Source organism: Megalops cyprinoides, chromosome 7 (genome assembly GCF_013368585.1).
Source record: "Megalops cyprinoides isolate fMegCyp1 chromosome 7, fMegCyp1.pri, whole genome shotgun sequence".
Lineage (NCBI taxonomy): Eukaryota > Metazoa > Chordata > Actinopteri > Elopiformes > Megalopidae > Megalops > Megalops cyprinoides.
The window spans coordinates 16,231,578-16,250,146 of record NC_050589.1 but is presented as its reverse complement, the minus strand read 5'-3'; the positions used below and the strand labels follow the sequence as shown (position 1 = coordinate 16,250,146).

Below are 18,569 nucleotides of genomic sequence, written 5' to 3'. Positions count from 1 at the left end.
AAAAAAATAGAGGCTGCTTGGGCTGAATTTTGTAATACTTTATATTCGCACATGTCCTTCTAAACATATTTTACAGTTCACGCACATCTATTTTTAGTCACAAATGTGAGTGAAACGCTCACACTGTCAAGCCCTGTGTTTGATGTAAAAGCTTGTCTTTTGTGGTTGCCTGTAAAATACTCCCTCACGCAAGTCAGTGTTCATCATTGTGATATGCAATGCTGTAAAATTGCATCACAGTTGCCTGAATGCTCCTAACCAGAGGGACTCACATATCTGACAGTTTTTTTCTTCTCCGTTACTGAGGTAATGCAGGATAAGTACCTCGTCTAAGGGCAGAACAGAAGAGCTCTAACAGAGATTTGAACCAGCAACCTTTGGATGAGCAGCCCTGTTCTTTACCACTACAGCTTGAGAGAGAGACATAGACGGGGGGGGGGGGGGGTCATGGTTGCAGAAATCACAAGTGAATTTCCCTGGAGACTGCAGCTCTCCAAATTTCTCTGAGCCTGAGGCTAGACAAGGGGGGAGTTCAGCCAAGACGGTTTCAGCAACATGGGCACCCTCAAGCACAATGTTATCCAATCAACATTGACGTGCACCTGGTAAATGCCCAACTGAAGCCAAATCGCCGCTAATTTCCGCTCGTGCCTTTGTACACTGGGATTGGCAAAAGGAATGTCTCAACCACACACACACACACACACACATACACTCACTTCCCTGAGTTCTCTTCTTACACATTATCACTTTATTAAGAAATATAATCATAAATGCATGTGAGAAAAAAACTCTATATTTCCAAGGATCCTGGAGAAATGAAACCATTACAGCTGGAATCAGATCGTTTATATGGCCGTACGAAACTAAGTCTCCAGCTCACCCTGAAGGCAATCTTAATCTGATTTCAAATGATGAACCGGGGCAAGCTTAAATGATGGATGGGGCTAATAAGATTACATTATGGAAACCAAAGCAACAGCAATGATATAATGCATGCACCGTAGAGGAATTCTTACAAGTTGTGCAACAGACTGAGAAATGTTCCTTACGGGAGACATCAGTGAGAATAAGATATGGAGCAATTCTCCACACTAGGAGTCAAAAGTTCGGAGAGCTTAAAGTGGCCGAGCTGGGCCAATAATGCTCCAGCGTAGACTCCATCTGTGAGAGGAACCTGGGAACCCAATGTGTCCCAGGTGAGGGGTCAAGCACATTCCTATGAGGAACCTGCCATAAAAGCTGAATCTTTTCAAAGTAGGGGACAGACAGATACTTCCTATATACTGAGAAAACTGGGGAGGGACAGACATTTCCTCTACAGAAAGAAACACTATCCAAAACTGATGGCACTATAAAACAGTTTCTTTTTCTGTCAAAGCCAGACTCAGGCAAAAACAGATTCTAAGAGAGAATGCATGCGCACGCACGCACACACACACACACAAACAAGCTATTGCTACTCCAAACCAGTGAACCAACTGTTGGTTGACATGGATTCTTAATAAGAACAGTCCATATTATTCGCCAAGCAAAAGCATGGCATTTCCTTTGGTCAAGTTGTTACTACGACCATTTAACATACACATCAAATAAGATTCCTTCAAATGCTCTGTTATGCGTTTATCAAAAGGTCACATCGAGGACCATGTTTTTCGTTCCCTCAGAAATAACTGACTGTACGCTGAGTGCATTTTCCTGTTGTTGTCGCCAGGTGTAGAGAACCAGCTGATCATTTGGCCAAGAGGGAAGACCTTACAGGAGTCAGGGCAGCCCACGGAGAGAGAAAATACTATTACCACCGAAATCAGAGAGTCTGACACATAAAGACGTCCTTGTTTGACCAAAAACTCCGTTATTCTCACAGAAGCCCCATTTACGGGTACACTGAAGAATGCCAAGGCGTCTTCATGAAGCACACAAGCTCTTGAGCTCACATGCTTTAAATGCAGCGAAATATGAGGGCTACATTTTGTAATTATCTAAGGGAATTTCAAGAGCAACAACAAAAACAAAAACAAAAAAAAAACCTGAAAAAACAGCCCTCCCCATCTGACTTCAGAACACAGGCGTACTGACAGCCCTTGGCGTCAACATGGTTTCCTCCCTCGATGATACCAACTGTCTTCAGCTCTTCAGAAATCAAAAGCGCACAACCATAGAGAATGTACCATATGAAGTACAGACCCTACAACTAAGCGGGGGTTAATTCCTCACGGATTTTCACGACCCTGTCCAGCACAGCTTTGTATCTTCTGTAACACACACGCACATCAGAGGACACAGCAAGCCCCACATGGTCTGTAGGCCTCAGTGGCTTGTGAAAGCAGTTTTAATATCGACGCTTTATTTAGAGTGCTACTGCGCGCCGATTCTAGCCAAAATCACTGGAATCACTGGAGCACTGGAAAATTGCTAAGGGACATAGGAAACAATGGGTTTACAGATGAATGTATTTCCATGAACACAACTAATTCCAACAATTATACAGGCCTATTCAGAGTATTGCTCCATTTAGAGTACTACTGTGTGCTGTGTCAAGCCAAAAAGCAAGGATATTGGAAAATTATTCACGGATATATTGTTCACATAAAAAAAAACACAATGGGTTTAAAGATAAATACATAAACATGAATGCCACAAGTTTCCAACCATTATGTAGGCTTGGAACTGACAAGAAAACAACATATTCTGCATCACCAACCACTTTGGTTTACAGCGGGACTACATGTCAACTGCTTAATGCAACACTGTGCTTTAAAGGCTGAAGTGAAACTAGAGAAAGTAGCAGCTGGCAGTCATGTCCATAAACAAGCAAAAGCGAAGCACTCGATATCTGCTGCGCATTATGGCCCTCGCAAGCTTTCGCGCGCAGCATCTCGGCATCACGACATCGGCTCCGAAATAGATTCCAGCGGTATTTTATTTCTAGAAAATGTGATTCCTTTTTTTTTTTCCTCTCCCCCCGACCTCTCACTCTCTCTCACTCTCTTTCTCTCTCTTGCTCTCTCTCTCGCTCTCTCTCAGTCCCCAGAGGCGTACAATTATCCCCAACAGCACATAGTAAATACAGGCCTATGTTATTTATGTGAGGCGATCTGTGCCGGCCGAAACCGGTGCTAAACCTCTGCGCGTCAGGAGCGAGAAGCTGGGCCCGTGCTCACAAAGCAGAGCTGCGTACACAAACCTTAATTGCTTCCTTGGCTTTGTGTGGGCTCAATTCTTTCTTTTTTTTTTTACACTGTGAAGTTGTACCAAAAAAAACCCTGTAGAGAAATAAGAGCAAAACAGATGTGGCATCGAATGGATATATCACCTGAACCTGACAAGAATGAACCCCGACCTCAGAAAATCCGAGGTCGATCCCTGGGCGTGGCTTTCCCCTCTTGGATTTGGGACTGTGTATTCTTATGCTCTGTAGACAGCGAGAGTACATAGGCCTGCCAGATGAATAAATAAGACTAATTCCTCACCTCTCTCACCATCCAAAACATTCATCACAGCTGGTAAACCCCAAGCACGAATAGCAAGAACAAATTCATCGGGGGCTGACGAGATGGTGGAAATCTATTAAGTAGTGCTTGAAAAATACACTTGTGCCTCTGTGCTCATGGCTGTTGGTTTTGGAGCACACTCACAGTGTATTAGATACTGCGGCTTGGTGACCTACCTACTAAAGGAAATCTCGGTGCCATGTCGGCTTTGGAGTCCACACATGTTAGAAATGACCCCACTCAAAAAAAAAAAAGTCTTGCCACAGACCTCCTCTTCCAGTTTTATGGCCGGTAATGATTTTGCTATCAACAGATACATGGAAAGCAAATCTTCACATTCCAGCCACAGGGAGTACGCCTCTAAAGTCTGTCAGAGATGAAAAGGCACCAGCTCTGTAGCAATGGGCGAATAAATAAAAGTGCCAATGACCCTGCAAACAAACACAAACATACAGCTTCCTTCTATCGACTGGATTCTAGCAAAGGTCCTGAAACAGAAAAAAAAGGCAGGCCTTTGGGCTACGATGTGAGACTGTGGAAACGGGAAATGGAAGTGCAGCCGGCCTCTCCCGAGGATTTTAATGAACGCATAAAAATATGCTCAGATGCAGAGAGAGAGAGAGAGAGAGAGATGTGAATGCCTCAGCTGTAAGAACAGGCCCAGAACGTTGATGCCTTCAGTCTGAAGAGAGGGATGTTTGGGAAAAGAAGGGTAATTTCCATTTCATTTGTATAAGCACTGTTTTTAATGAACAATGACATTATTTGAGTTACAAGCGCTGAAGGAGGGGGATGTCTGTACATGCTGTACTCCTCATAAAATTCCAGGCAAGGGGCATCAGGAAGAAGCACATAAGCACTCTATCACATCCCTCTGCTGCCAAAGACATACAGCTGGAGGATGAGCTGTCACACATGTGACATATATAGATAAACTTTTCACAGATATTACTGAATAAGCATCTTGTTCAATTTCTTCTCGTATATCGTGATTCCGACAGGATTGTGACTCTTGTGTGTGTATCAAACATCCAATACTTCAGCCCCAACACTGATGGACATGCTGACATCAGAAATTATGAATGAGAAAGAGGTTTCAGTGCGTAAGGGGGAAAAAAACGCGACTCAAGCAAAAACGACAAAACTGCCCGACCAGCAGGGCTTTCAAATGGGCCTTTCCAAGTGTTAACAACTACACAGCAAGCTCATTCCAAGCTCATCTATTAGTCAGAGAGCAAGGCTTCAGTAAAAATCACACACAGCAACTGCTCTGCAGCTCCGTGAAAAGCTTCAATGATGATGCAATTTTTTCTCACCCTGATAAAGTCTGCGAGTGGGAGGACGAGAAACAAAAGTTTGGCCAACACTGCTAGTATGTGTGGCAAACATGGGCTGGAGACCACAACCAATCCACGCAAATAAAACAAATAATTAAAACAAGAGAAAAAAAAACACACTTCCCCTCAGTGTGTTTGAAATCAGGAAAGCAGTGGGTTTTTCCTCCAGCAAACCCAACGCCAAGATTCAGACAGACACAGCCAGTGCGCGCATGCACAGCTTGACCTTGATCAGGCTTCTCCTGGTGATTCATGTGCGCAGGAGAACGGCCATGGATACCCGTGTTTATTTGAAATCCAACTGGGGAGGGGGAGGGGGGGAGGGTAGTGGCATATGCTCAGCCCCACTCTCAGTCAAGGCCAGGCCTCGAGAGCTGGAGGCAGGGCTCTCTGTCTGGGTCAACCAGCACATTACAACTTGAACTCAAAACAGCTATCCCCAGCACTGCTACCTACTGACCACACCACCCCCCCCCAAGTGGGCACTGCATTGTTCAGCATACTGGTGCTTTGAGATACAGGAAACCTGCAAAATATGATTAAATATGTGTTCTTTACAGAAAGTGCGGGGAAATGCCCCAAGGGGTTTCCCTCATGCCGAAAGAGGGTCCTCATATTGTACGGATTTGGGCAGATTTAGTGTAACGGCCCTGTTGATTCCCCGGCAGAGGAAAGAGGACATATGCACAATGCACGACAGAATTTCTGACTGATGAGCAGTAAGGGCCCAGAATTATTGCAAGAGTTGTCCAAAGCGCTCAAGAAGTTGGCTCCAGGCACTTCCTGACTCCAGCAACCAATTCAGGATCATCTTACCCAACTCCAATCCAGTCCCACGCCATTCTGAACAAAAGGCTGACACTGTTCTGTGGTCCTTGCTTTGTGGCACAATAATTTACACCCCGATCAAGCTCTTACAAGGATGGTGCAGCCCAGAGGCGTTGTTAGGATCTGGAAACATTGGGGGCTTAGCCCAGCCCACAAGTCTTTAGATTTTACCCGATAATTGCACCATTTTCGAGTTATTTCAGAGTAAAATGAATATAAGATGGGAGACACATTTTTTTTCCTGTAGGACGATGGAGTAATTGACTTTGTAAATAATATTAATATTATAATAATGACAATAGTAATAATAAACATAATAATAAGTGATTATAAGCAGCCTACCTTGCTGCTGGCAATGGAAGCATGTAATGACCTGATGCTAGCTTGACATTTCTGCTTGCTATTGAAAGTGAACTATGGTAGCCTGGTAGCTACCTAGCTAGCTACCCATCATCCCACTTTCTTTCTGTGCTTAGCCCATGTTCCACATTAAAATCACAGTGAGTGCAGGCTAGCTCAAACTGTGTGCCATCGCACACTGGTGTGCTTTGGGAGCTGGCCAGGTGTGCCTTGGAATTAGTCTTATTTATGATGATTTACATAGCTATAATCATATGTAAAGGTGTGCCTTGGAAATACTTGTTTTCATATATGGTGTGCCTTGTGACAAAAACGTTGAGAACCCCTGAGCCAGACTAGCTAGCTAGCTAAAGAGCCCTCTTCTTCACAAACCTGAGCTTGTTGATGAGACAGTGGCACTCTCACGTCCTGACTCATCTGCTGCTTCAGCAACAGGAGACAACTCTTCCTCTAGCCTCGCTTGCGCCTCGTTGCCTTTTTCGAAAAACCTTCTTACATCCATAGCCTTCAAGTCTTGCCTTAGTGAATTAGTTAGCTAGCTACCACCAGATGCCAAACAATGACAAGGCCTGTAAACGGGTGCACGCTCTTTCTCTCTCTCTCTCTCTCGTGCCACAGTAAATGTGTGCATGCCAAGTAGTGTGAAGTAGATCTGCTGCTTGAATGACACACAGAGGACCCAAAACGTACTTGTGTTTTTGATCAACAGTATCATATTATTTTCGAGGGCTTTATTGCATGGTCAGAATGACAGATGAATAGATTCGGGGCTATTACTTTATTATTCTTATTTTTGTAAAAAAAAAAAAAAAAAAAAAGTTTTTTTTTTTTTGAGATTCGGGGGTATTCATAAAACATTTGGGGCTGTAGCCTCGGACTCCCAGACCTAGTCTGCTTCAGAGCAGGAACTCTGCTGCCACTGAATTCTTTTTTGTATTTTAAATAGATATAATAAAATGCAATATATCTTAACTTATATTTCTGCATTTTCCCCATTTTTGCCCCAACTTTAGTCACCACCAATTATGTATTTAAGCTCATCACCAGTGCAACAACAACCACTGAACCCACATAGGAGACTGGGGAAAGACACGTGAAATCCTTTGATATGCGCACACACACCTACCGAGGCTACTTTGCACACAAGTCCCTCAGTACACCAGGAGGCAAAAACTGTCAGAAGATGGGTGCATTCCCTGGACACTATCTGAGTAACACACAGGCTGCCACACAAGTCCCAGGGTGTTGTGAGCAGAGCAACGAGGGGACCCCAGCTGACCTACCCACCCCTATCCCAAGTGGAACAAAGCCAATTTGTTCTGCCATGAGGACTCCCATTCAATGTCAGCAGATAACATGGGCAGTTTGAAACCCAGGTCATGGGGCCCAGTCTTCACTTACAGTAAATGTTTTTACCGTCTGAGCCACTTGAGAGCCCAAGGCACTGAACTATTCAACTATTTGTCCAGCTTTCTTTGAATCCCAAGGCCTTCGAGTAAAGTGGTGTGGCCCTGCCAGTTCTGAGAAGCGCCGTCCTGGAAGCACTCACACCGTGATAACCCAGGCTGGCCCAGTGACGATTACTTCCTGTATCTTTTTTTTTTTTGTTTTTTTACAGTCCGACAGTCGCAAAACCATTGGGATATAACTGCTGGCATGCTGAAAATGAATACCTGCTGGGTGAAGACTGGATACCCGCAGCCAGGAAAGAAAACTTCAAACAAAAATCATGATCGTTGCAGTATCGTAACACACCAAATGTACTGAGGAGACGTGTCATACCTTCACAACAGAGGCAAGCTTTGCGAACCTGTTTTTTTCCCCCGCTGGGAAACAAAACAAAGAAAGAGAGAGAGACCTAAGACAAAGAGGAGGACAGAAAAGGAAGACAGCAAGTAGGGGAGGGGCAGACATGACAGGGCACCATATATAAGACACCGGACACAGTTGTTCCTGCACTGAGAAGTCCAAGAAGTTACAGCTCTTATAACTGTCACAACAGTAATTATTATGGATTATATAAGCACATTAGTACAGTTACGGGACTCATAAAACATTCTATGGCACTGCACAAGACGTTTCCTATTTAACAGAGCCGCAGCACGTCTCTTCTCCCTGTCAGAGGGCTGAGTGGCCGGCCGCCAGGTTTGGGTCAACGTACTCCAGCTGCTGTGACTCTGAAAGCAGGCTCACCCACCCCTCTCCCGCTCTGAAACACACACACGCACACACAAACAAGGTCCCAACAAGACAAACAAGGCAGCGAGCGCCAGGGTTCAGATCAGTTTTAGCTAAGCAGGGCTCTGTGTGCGTTCTCTTTCACAGTCAGCCGCACCACCACATCACGCAGAACGCTACAGACAGAAGTACTCTACCACTAACGACGTAGACAAATGCTCATAAAAAGCAAGTCGCGGTGCTTTTATTTATGGCGCTAATCACTTTGTCAGAATGCCACTCTCGCTGCAGACCACAGTTCCTCTGGTGGCTGCAATGATGAACCAAAGTTCTGAAATGGAATCCACCGGTTTCACAGCTTTCTGTGAGGTGCTGAAAACTGTCCGTGATTTACGAGCAAATTATGTGTCAGACTTACAAACCCTCAAAAAAAGCCACAACTATCTTTGATTTCTTTCACATGGAATGCAAAAAAAGTAAGCATTCTGATGGAATCAATTTTACCAAGAAGGTGTTAATTTACAGAACATGGTTTACCTCTAAATTACTACAACCAGGAAATTCTACAACATGGACCAACAGACCCTTGCTGAACAAAAATAGCTCAAAGCATTTAGTCCTAGACAGCCAATCGAAACACAAATATCATGGACTTTTCCCCCTTAGGACGGCGTAAAGCAAACATGTAGTTTACCGACTTTCCAAAACAACTGAGTGCTTATTATAACATATTTTGATTTTTTTTTTTGTTCAGTCAAGTCTTCCAGCTGATCGGTCTGTTCTCTTAGTACCACACATCATTGGAAGTCTGCCAGGATCAATCAAGCAAAGCCATATTCTTTGTTTTTCCAGTTTAAATTCAGAGTAAAATATCATTTCTTGTGTACTGGTGTTTCTTTGGAGATCAAGGAAGGCGTCCCAAATGGAATAATGTCTCCTGTGTTTTGACATATGTTTTTCTTAAATGCATAATAAGTCCTTCTCAGTGGGGCTTACTTATGACAGCCTGTTTGCAAAGTCCACACTACTTCTCCTTGGGAAAACAAGTAGAAATAATCAAGTTAATTTCTGTGTTGTTTTTTCAGAGATGGGTGCAGGATTATTATGGATCCCCCATGGACCATTGACTGTTTGACTGATTCCTTGTCATCATTCCTTTACCTGAGATACAGGGCCGTCTCCATCCTGGATTAGTTTTGCCACACCCAATCTTAACCCAGCCATATTTTATGTAGAAGAAAAACACTGATCTTGGATCCGTGCTTTAGGGCAAACTCTATCTCCACCAAGATATGCACACTTTGCTGTTTTAGCATAGATGTCAGAAAGGAAAGGTCACACCAATGATCTTTCGATATCAAAACAGTCATCAAATTAATCTCAGTGTGCAGACACTAACCCTGGAAAAGCCTACCATGAAAAAGGCAGTCTAATAGCTACAGGCAAATAACCAACACATTCTTATCAGCATTATAGTTATCATCCCAATCATCATCCTTGGTAGCACACTTTAATAATCTGTAAGTTATTAAGAGTGAGATCCAAATGTGCTGACTTCTCATTTCTGTCTGTGTTGCAACACATTGCACCAGAGGCAATAAAGTCATCCAACCATGTGCCCATAAACCTAGAGCTCCCAAACTACATTTGTATTATTGGTTCTGTTGTACAGCCTAATGTATGCACATCCTAAACGCATGCAGAAAACCAGAAAATGTGATTTTATTTTGCATTTCAGTTATATTTTGGGGGTCCTAAAGCTTATGATCAAATCATGAAATGTCAGGTTTCACAACTGGCCACAATTATGTGGTTAGCCCAAGCGCACAAATTCCTTTGTTATTTTTTGCACTGAAAAAACAGTGGTTCAGAAGTTTCAGACCAGAAAAGCAGAAAAGCAGGGATGTCCCCTGAAAGTCTTGAGAAATGTACTTCGAGGCTAAAAATGTTAGTCCTCAATCCAAAACAACAGGCAACCGCTGTGAACGAGTGAGCAGCCTGCCCGTTGGCCTGGCACCCAGAGCCCTCCAGCTTCTCCATCGATACAAAAATGATGTTGCATGGCTCCGAAACTCAGAGTGCGCACTGTCACGTCCCGTCCATGCATTTTTAATTCGCTGTTGTTTCTTCACACAATTGGATGAGCAGTTTTGTGCCAGCATCCATGCTTTTAAGCACAGGCAGTAATAAATATTGCATGAAAAAACCTAGAGGTAAAGTGTATGTATGTGTGTGTACATATATATATATATATATATATATATATATATATATATATATACATATATATATATATATATACACACACACACACACACACACATACCTATAGAACACGGTGGACTCTGACTCTGCCATGACTGCACTTCTTCAAAAAACTGCTGTCTGCCCTACAGCGAGGTGGGACGCACCTCTTATGTGCTTGGAGACACGTGTGAAGCTGACATGAAAAGGCTCTTACAGCTTCTCTGTGCATGCGTTGGGGCAGAGGGGGTTTGGGGCAATGTTATGTGTGAATGAGTTCCAGATTAGGGGACATTACTTGGGGGAGGGTATTATGACCTTTACCATGTGGTTAATCCCTTGGATGAGACTGGGGGCCACAAACTTTTCCCTGGGGGCTGAGGCCTATAGAGCACAATTTGTGCCTTTCATTGGCCAATTCTGTTTAATGTCTGCGCTGTGGAAATGGAAAAGCAATCTTCTGCAACCGGAGGTCACATTAAGCGAATTTAGGTCGATTTTAATTCTGCTCTGGCGGGTTTAGAATCCACTCTGCTAATGTGAGAGCGATCCGGAAAGGATGGTCCACAGTGAAAGGTTCTGAGCCCATAGGCCTCTTTTCACAGACATCTCTTTTGTTCCACTATCAAAACTGCAGTATCATAAACAGCGGTAAAAGGTACTGGAGCAAATACACTTCTTAACGTCAATAATGGTATGAGGAGGCGTGACTGTGTTGACTTCCTTGGTTGAAGCATGTCTGGACTTGTTCGCTGGCCACATAACCCCTGCACCAGGACAAGAACTCTCATTAAAGGCCTCCTGTATGATATTTCTGCTTCCCACAAATATTTTCTGTGAGTCATGTCTATGGACATGAGCTAGGCACCTATCTACCACAAACATTAAATCAAATCAACTGTTGATGTTGTAACTATTACACACTCATCTAAAACGAATATTGACTTCAAAGTGCTGCAATAATTTCATCAGACGTGTGCTGTGGAAACCTTTAAAAAATTTTAAAAGATGCAGAAAAATACAGAAGTGTCCCTCTGTTCTACTGTGCTCAGGTCATTCCCTTAATGCATCTAAAATGCATTTCTAAAAGACTGACATTGCAAATTACACATTTGAGAGGAGCTCATTATTCGGCCTGCTGCAATATGACTCGGGAAGAGCCTGACAGACTGAATGTATGTGTGACGAGCGCGGAGTGAATTAACTTCCTTCCCCAAAGTCAGGGCAGCGGCAGAAGCACACAAACAAAAATGCACAATTTTTTTAAGGTCAGCATCAGTTGATCAAACCTTTCTCAACCAACTATTGTGCAAAAGCTGTCTGGAAGAGGCATCTTCAAAGCTGAGGTCTACTGCAAAAAGGCGGCGTTGAAATATAATTAATCATTGCTGTTTATCTGCTTAACAGATTCCCTCACCAAGAATGATTTATATAGCTTGTGTTTCTATATGCATTTGTAGGGGAAGGCATTTTTATGGAAATGATTCAAGTGCACCGCTCAGGAGATGTAAAGTGGCCCACATGAGAATCAACACTGCAATCTTCAGGTCACAGAGTGAGCTCCTAAAACACTACACCACACTGCCACCATCATACTGATTATCAACAAAATGAGGAAAAACAGACAACCGTTAGCACACTAATCCATCTGGTTCCATATCCCCGCATGCCAGAGAACCACAAATGGCAGATGTCTGGTGGGTAGAGGTTACAGAAGAAGGTAAAATATGACCATCAAACATTAAAAAATACAAAATATATTAAGCAGGTGCCGCAGGCATCATTTGTTAAAAAATCCTAAAGTATATAAGTTAAACAAATACATATTTGATCCAAGTGTACCGACATCTTAGAACAATTTGCCTATCTGTGAAATGTATTTGCATGAATTCACAAACCTTTAGTGTGCCTGTTATTTAAACTGTCTAATGCCTGATACGTACACATCCTTTCAAAGTACAGAACTCACTGTTCAACAATACAAATAACTGAATTCAGGATTTTAGACTTTTGACTTCTTCATTGCCAGAGATAGGAAATAATCACCCTGGCAAACTTCTTCAAAGCCCATTATACCCCTTTTCCACTGCAGAGCTGGAAGCAGGCTAGCACAAACTGCAGCCAAAGCTTGTTAACCTTGGACAGCATGATTACATTTCAGTGTCCTGCAATGAATGACAGCTGCAAGTTCCTCCTTCCTTTCTTTTTCTCCTCTTAGTTTTTACCAGTATAGTTACACAGATTGCTCATTCAACCCACAGCCTACTTGCCAGTAGTAATGACATGGGTCAGCTTGTCCAAAAAAAGATGGAAAACCATCCAGAACCCAAACTAAATGAGCCAGCCTGGTTCCAGCTCTACGGTAGAAATATGGGTATCGGAGGATGAAAAGGAAAAATGACACCAGGATTTCTAGGTAAAAGGGGCGAGTTGGTTTACCAACACCAAATCTGAGTGCATGAGATTGCACTTACAATCCCTACAACCTTTTTAGCATATATTTCTTCCAGTGTCAGCTCCGGTGGGTTTGTACCGATCTTGCCATTTACAGTCTCTGATTGACTCTAAGGGAGTCAACCTGCAGGGGGTGAAGGTGAAAAATGCACAACAATACATACCAGTTTACTGCTTGGTAAAGCTCAAATAATCCTGAAAAACATCTCCCTATCCTTGTTATCCTGCACACTAGTTAACAGGGGAAGTCATTTTAAATCCTGCTTGATGGAAGGCGGAAAGGGCATGCAACAGGAACGTTAACTGCCTTTTAAATGCAAAAACACCGTCTGAGCGCAGAACTGTAAACGTGTTCAGTCATGCATGTTCCCCAAGGACCTGAAACTCCTCGTTCTTCATACATCGCTGACTGTATGAAAGCCTGATGTGTTCATAAGCGAAAGAAATTCACATGTCATCACATCTACCCATTGATCACCTAATGGCATTGGATCTTGTCAAGTGCCCTTTTGTTGGCACCTTGCCACAAAAGTGTTTCTCAGCTAAATTTTAAGATAAATAATGGCCAATTGCTTTTTGGTGCCGCCCTTGTCTCCCACACAGTGACGGAGGTTACACTGATCAAGGCTTCTCACAGATAAACAAGCATGCATAACAGAGACACTTAAAGCTTGGTCCTGTTACATAATCTATTTCATCTATTTGCAGCTGAGCCCCTGCACTGATCTTTGGTCAGTCCCTGAGCGCGTGGGCCGGTGCAGCCTAACCAGATAGTGATCGAGAATCGTCTCCAACATTATCAGCGTGACACAATAACCGAGGAGATGAGACTATAGCCTCACTCTCCATTCTCTTCAGCCCACCAGGAGGAAAAACGGGCGTCTGTCCGAATGGAAGCATAGCAACTACCTCTTTTCCCAGGTCTGCCACTCCGGCGCAAAACCTGCCAGCTCAGACCACTCGAAGCACAAAAGTGGGATGTCACAACACTAGAAGTGATTTCAAAACACTCAGTGGAAAGCTTAAAGTACAACTGGAGCAGAAACCCAACATGACAAACCGTACGCTGCTCCATGCATGACAGGTGCTATGGTGTTTCAGAGACAGGACTGTTACCACACCAGGCTACAACTGCAGGCACTTGGTGGCCCTGTTTACCCAGGGTAGAGCAGTCTACTGAAGTGATGGAGCACCATCACGGTCAACTGGGAAACTTTGCACTGGTCATTTCGTAAAAAAAGAATGAATTAATGAATTGGGAGTATTCTGCTGAAGTGCACACTGAGAGATTCACTTTCCGTGTGTTTGGGCTGAGCTGTGAACACAACCTATTTTTCCCACATCTGTTAACTTTCCCGTACCTTCTGAGATTATGCCATCAGGCTTGCAACAATTCGGTATTACAAGACAACGATCAGAGGTGCAGACTGAAGAATCTGATAATGCAACATCATGGAAGTCAATTTTAATCTAACATCAGAGTGAAAAGTAATCTAAATATGCAAAACAACATAATTAACAATGAAAACTGAAGCCCCCCTTTACATTTCACCACAACTTCCCAAGATTTTTCTTCAAAATTAAATTGTGACAGAAAGTAACGCAGTCTGAAATGTACTGATTACATTTTTAGGGTACAATGTGGTTTAGGATTTTACTGATATTTGCTATCCTGATGCTCATAAACATAGTAGTGTAGCGTTTAAATTCATGCCGACTGAGTTTTGGCAACTGTGCTAATGTCAGAAAGCACCAGGTTGTCTGTCCTTCCCACCCTCTGTGCTCATACGGATCAGGGATGGTTCACAGACTCTAGAATGATTCAGTAACACTGGGATATTTGTTGCGCATCATTATCAAATTTGACTACATCCCATTCCCCTTAATGTACCACTACTACATAGTAACCAACGAGCAACCATCAGCGGGACATAACAGACAAAACAATGACTACACTCTCAGATGGGCCAGGGTGCTGTGCCGGTCCATACCTGTTTCGTGGGACGGGGATGTGTGAGGAGGTGTGCTGGTACCGCTCCTCAGGTGAGGGGTTTGGGCCAAGAGAGAGTGGGTCCTTCTTTGAGTCTTCTGCACGTCTCCCTAAACCTCTGCCCTCCATGAGTGTTTGGTCATCTAGCTTTCTCCCATTGACAATCAGGCGGTATGTAGGACTGCCTCTCTTCTGGACCCCGCTCGGCCCCGTGTCTCTGTCATCCACCGAGCTACTGCAGCCTGTCTGGAAGGAAACAACTTTCAGCGCTCATGCACCCACAGCACAGATGAATGTAATCGGAACGCAAATAATATAACCTTACCACCTGAGGAATTCAAGAAAGCATTTTAGTGCTGAGTGTGCTTAGGAGCAGCCTTTGATATAAATATATGTTTCCATTTACGTTGGGAGGCAGATCTTTACAGTTATAGAAGCGTAGGTTTAAAGTGGGGGCGTGTCGCGCAGCAACATTATACCAAGCACTGTAACATGTACAGACTTATGCGTGTTCTTAGTATCCAGGTAGTACGTGCATACTTGCCGGTAATGTACTTTCGTTCACTTACTGCAAGCATTACGGGAATAAAAATGCGTTCATGTTTAACTATTGTTGCCATTGTCATTGAGTAAAGACATATACAATGTTTTTTTCGGACGGGTGTCTGGGATTTCCTTATATTAATTATTTGTTCAACTTAACCCAATCTCTAATCGTCGACAAACAGTGCCAGATACAAAATATAACAAACGACAACAGACCCACCCTTCCAATATAAACACACTTCATGGTATTTAACATAAACAGTGTGAAACAGTCAATAGTTTGTACCAAATAACATAGGGTACAACCTCCTGTAGCTATTTCTTTTTCAGAAGCGGGGCCTAATTACCTCTACAAGAGGCTCGTCGCAATAGCTATGGGGGAGGGGAAATATTGGTTAGAAGTCCCAGCCCCCTTTTCCTTTTAAACTTTGAACATGCATTGAGTCGCCATCTTAATAAATTAATTTCGGTGTACTATACACAACTGACACGAGCAAAACTTAAGTAAAGGTGGAACCAGACATTGCCACGCAAGTCATGAAGCGACCTAGTGATACAGTATTAACCGTAGCTTACTAGCAAATAAAGTGTGACGACAAAAAACAGACGTAGCCAGAAACACTGTCTTCCAACACCTGACTTAACTGAATTGAATGAAATAGATAGCAAGTATCTAACTTTACCATTTTACTTATTAGAACTTGCCACTGAACACCGCTTTAAATTCCAGCATGCACGGTGCAATTTCACATGGCCTGGCTTGGCAAATACCTACTTTCTTCGAATCGAGGTGTTTTTCTTTCCCTGACGTTGTCAAAGCAATCCCATTTTGACCGATATCTCCGCTGGGGTATTCTTTCAAAGTGCCATCGTCCAACATTAGTGTATATAAAAAGCTTCCCGTGGATGGATCATTCTTGCATGCCAGTATTACCCCACAGTCCGCTGCTCCAACAGTCTTGCCATATGCCTTGCTGTTCCCTGCATGATGGTTGTTACCGGCTTGACCCGAAGCCGTACTGACCCTTATTCCAGCCGGCGATTTATCGAGAAGACGTTTGGAATTCATGATCAGGCAGGACAAGTGGGACTAAAGAAAGGTAACTAGCTTTCTATAAAGTTTAGTGCTTCTGAACTTGCTAAAAATAAAATACATTTAACAGGATTGCCTTTACTTGAACTATTTGAGTTGTCGCACTACTACCAAGATGGTTTTCTACCACCCTAACAACCTAAAAGCCGCCGGTCAGGGGGAAAAGATTGTTTTGCTTTTTTTCCTCTAAAAGAATGCCACGCCCCCTCCCCCTCCTCTGCGCGTGCAGCTAGGCGAGATTCCGTGGGCTCCGCCTTCCATTCAGTTCTATTGGCCAACTGTATATATAAACATTCCATGTTGGCACGCGGCCATGATAAAGTAGCCGTTGATTGGATGATTTTCTCATTTTTTTCTCCGAATACTGTGGAGGTGTGTCAATTGCGTTTCGCCGGCCGGTTTAGAAAAAAAAAGCAGAAGTACGTGTACTTCTACGTTTAAATCCTTATTTTAAAAATGAATATATACGATGGAGAATATGAACGACCTTTTTGCTTAAACCTTGTGTCGAAACATTCTAAAAGCATCAGTTTTCTTACATATACATTGCAAGCGAGCATTTCCGCTTGTAGTGTATTATCGGCGTAAGCTTTTAGTGAATTGTTCGAGCAGGCCGGACAGCGCATTTTTCTCCTGCACCTTATCCATTTCGAACATATTTCCAAAACATTACATATAATGTCCAAAGTATTAATGTCACTTCATATTAACGAATTCATCGATATTTTTTAACATTTTGTTATTTCTTGCTGATGTGCCTAAGTAGCTACATTCGCAAAAAGCATATAGGACGTGCATTTTTTCTCGTAGCGCAGCTCCGCCCTGTCTTTGGATAAGAGCAGGAGATAGTTGGAGCGAAGAAAAACCGCCATTCTGTTACATAATATATACAGAGAGAGAGAGACAGAGAGTGACCGACAGGCTAGGGAAAGCTCAGCGATTTTTTGTGAGAGCATTTTGCAATATACAATTTTATTGTTAATTTGTCTGTCGACATAAAGTACCACCAAGGTGTGCGTTAAAATGGATCAACACGGCGATTTCCCAGTCGTTGAAATTACTGAAAGTGAATAAAGTCGAAGGGTTGGTCTCTGAATTATGGCTCCAATTGTAGTTAGTATGCCACAATCATACAGTAACATACCAAACGTCAAAACTGCCTCTAACCTAAACCGGAAGAGTTCGCCATTTGAGGCAATAATGAACTCGTTGAGACAAGTTGCATCGCTAAGACTCAATCCCGCAACTGAAAATATGAATATACTTTACTGTTCGAAGCAGGCTACCGTAAAAGGCTAGCGTAGAGCAACGAAGCGAAATCTAAGATAATCACTTAAAACACAACCTGGAAGATCTGCTCACTTCATCTGTCTGTGAGAGTATTTCTGGTTCGCGTTGAATTTATGTAACGAGTGCCGAAAACGTTTCTTTGAGGGAAAAACATTGCACGTTGCCTTGTTTTTCTTTTATGTCTGTCTGTCGTACGAGAAAACATGTATATACTTCAACGAGATTGTTTAATATAAATATCAGGCGGATGGTTGAATCTGCTGCTAAAACATTCATTCAATATGTCATTCATATTATATGTCACTATCCCAGACGAAGCCGTAGTTTGTCAAACCTGCTACTAGATTTTTTAAAATCTTGCTTACAGAAAAATGTTCCTCTGTAGTAGCCTCAGAGAGCCGTCAAAGTGTGGAAACAATTATCACAACATTTTTGTCGCGTAGATGTGCAGCCAACCTGAAATCCAAGAAATGTTTTAATCCACACCTTTGCACAACTTGTTGCGGGCATGTGGAGTAGCCTACATGTTTGACTCTGCTGATGGCGAGGCTTGGTGTCAGTTACATACTGAACTGTAACTGTGTTAAAAGAGATGCATAGCTTTGGTAATTTGGTGTAGATATTCCACCCCATGTAAAATATACAAGACTCAGTCTAATGCACCTCTCCCAAGAGTTAGACATTAGACTATATATATATATTTTTTTTTTTAACTTCCCCACTTATCCTAATAGCAGTCTGTAAGGGAAACGGGC

At 42.9% G+C, this 18,569-nt stretch overlaps 1 protein-coding gene across 2 annotated transcripts in view; it reads right to left on the bottom strand.

Moving 5' to 3' along the window:
* The window catches only part of LOC118780796 (zinc finger protein 704-like), a 40,157-nt gene extending 23,493 nt beyond the window's left edge, over nt 1–16,664 (bottom strand). For both annotated transcript variants that reach the window (XM_036533488.1, XM_036533489.1), the window contains exons 1-2: nt 16,207–16,664; nt 14,887–15,131 (exon numbers count right to left, since the gene is read on the bottom strand). In XM_036533488.1, coding sequence (XP_036389381.1) covers nt 14,887–15,131; nt 16,207–16,500 — 539 coding nt within the window. In that variant the 5' untranslated portion in view covers nt 16,501–16,664. The remainder of the gene's footprint in view (nt 1–14,886; nt 15,132–16,206) is intronic.
* Nucleotides 16,665–18,569: the final 1,905 nt, after the last annotated feature.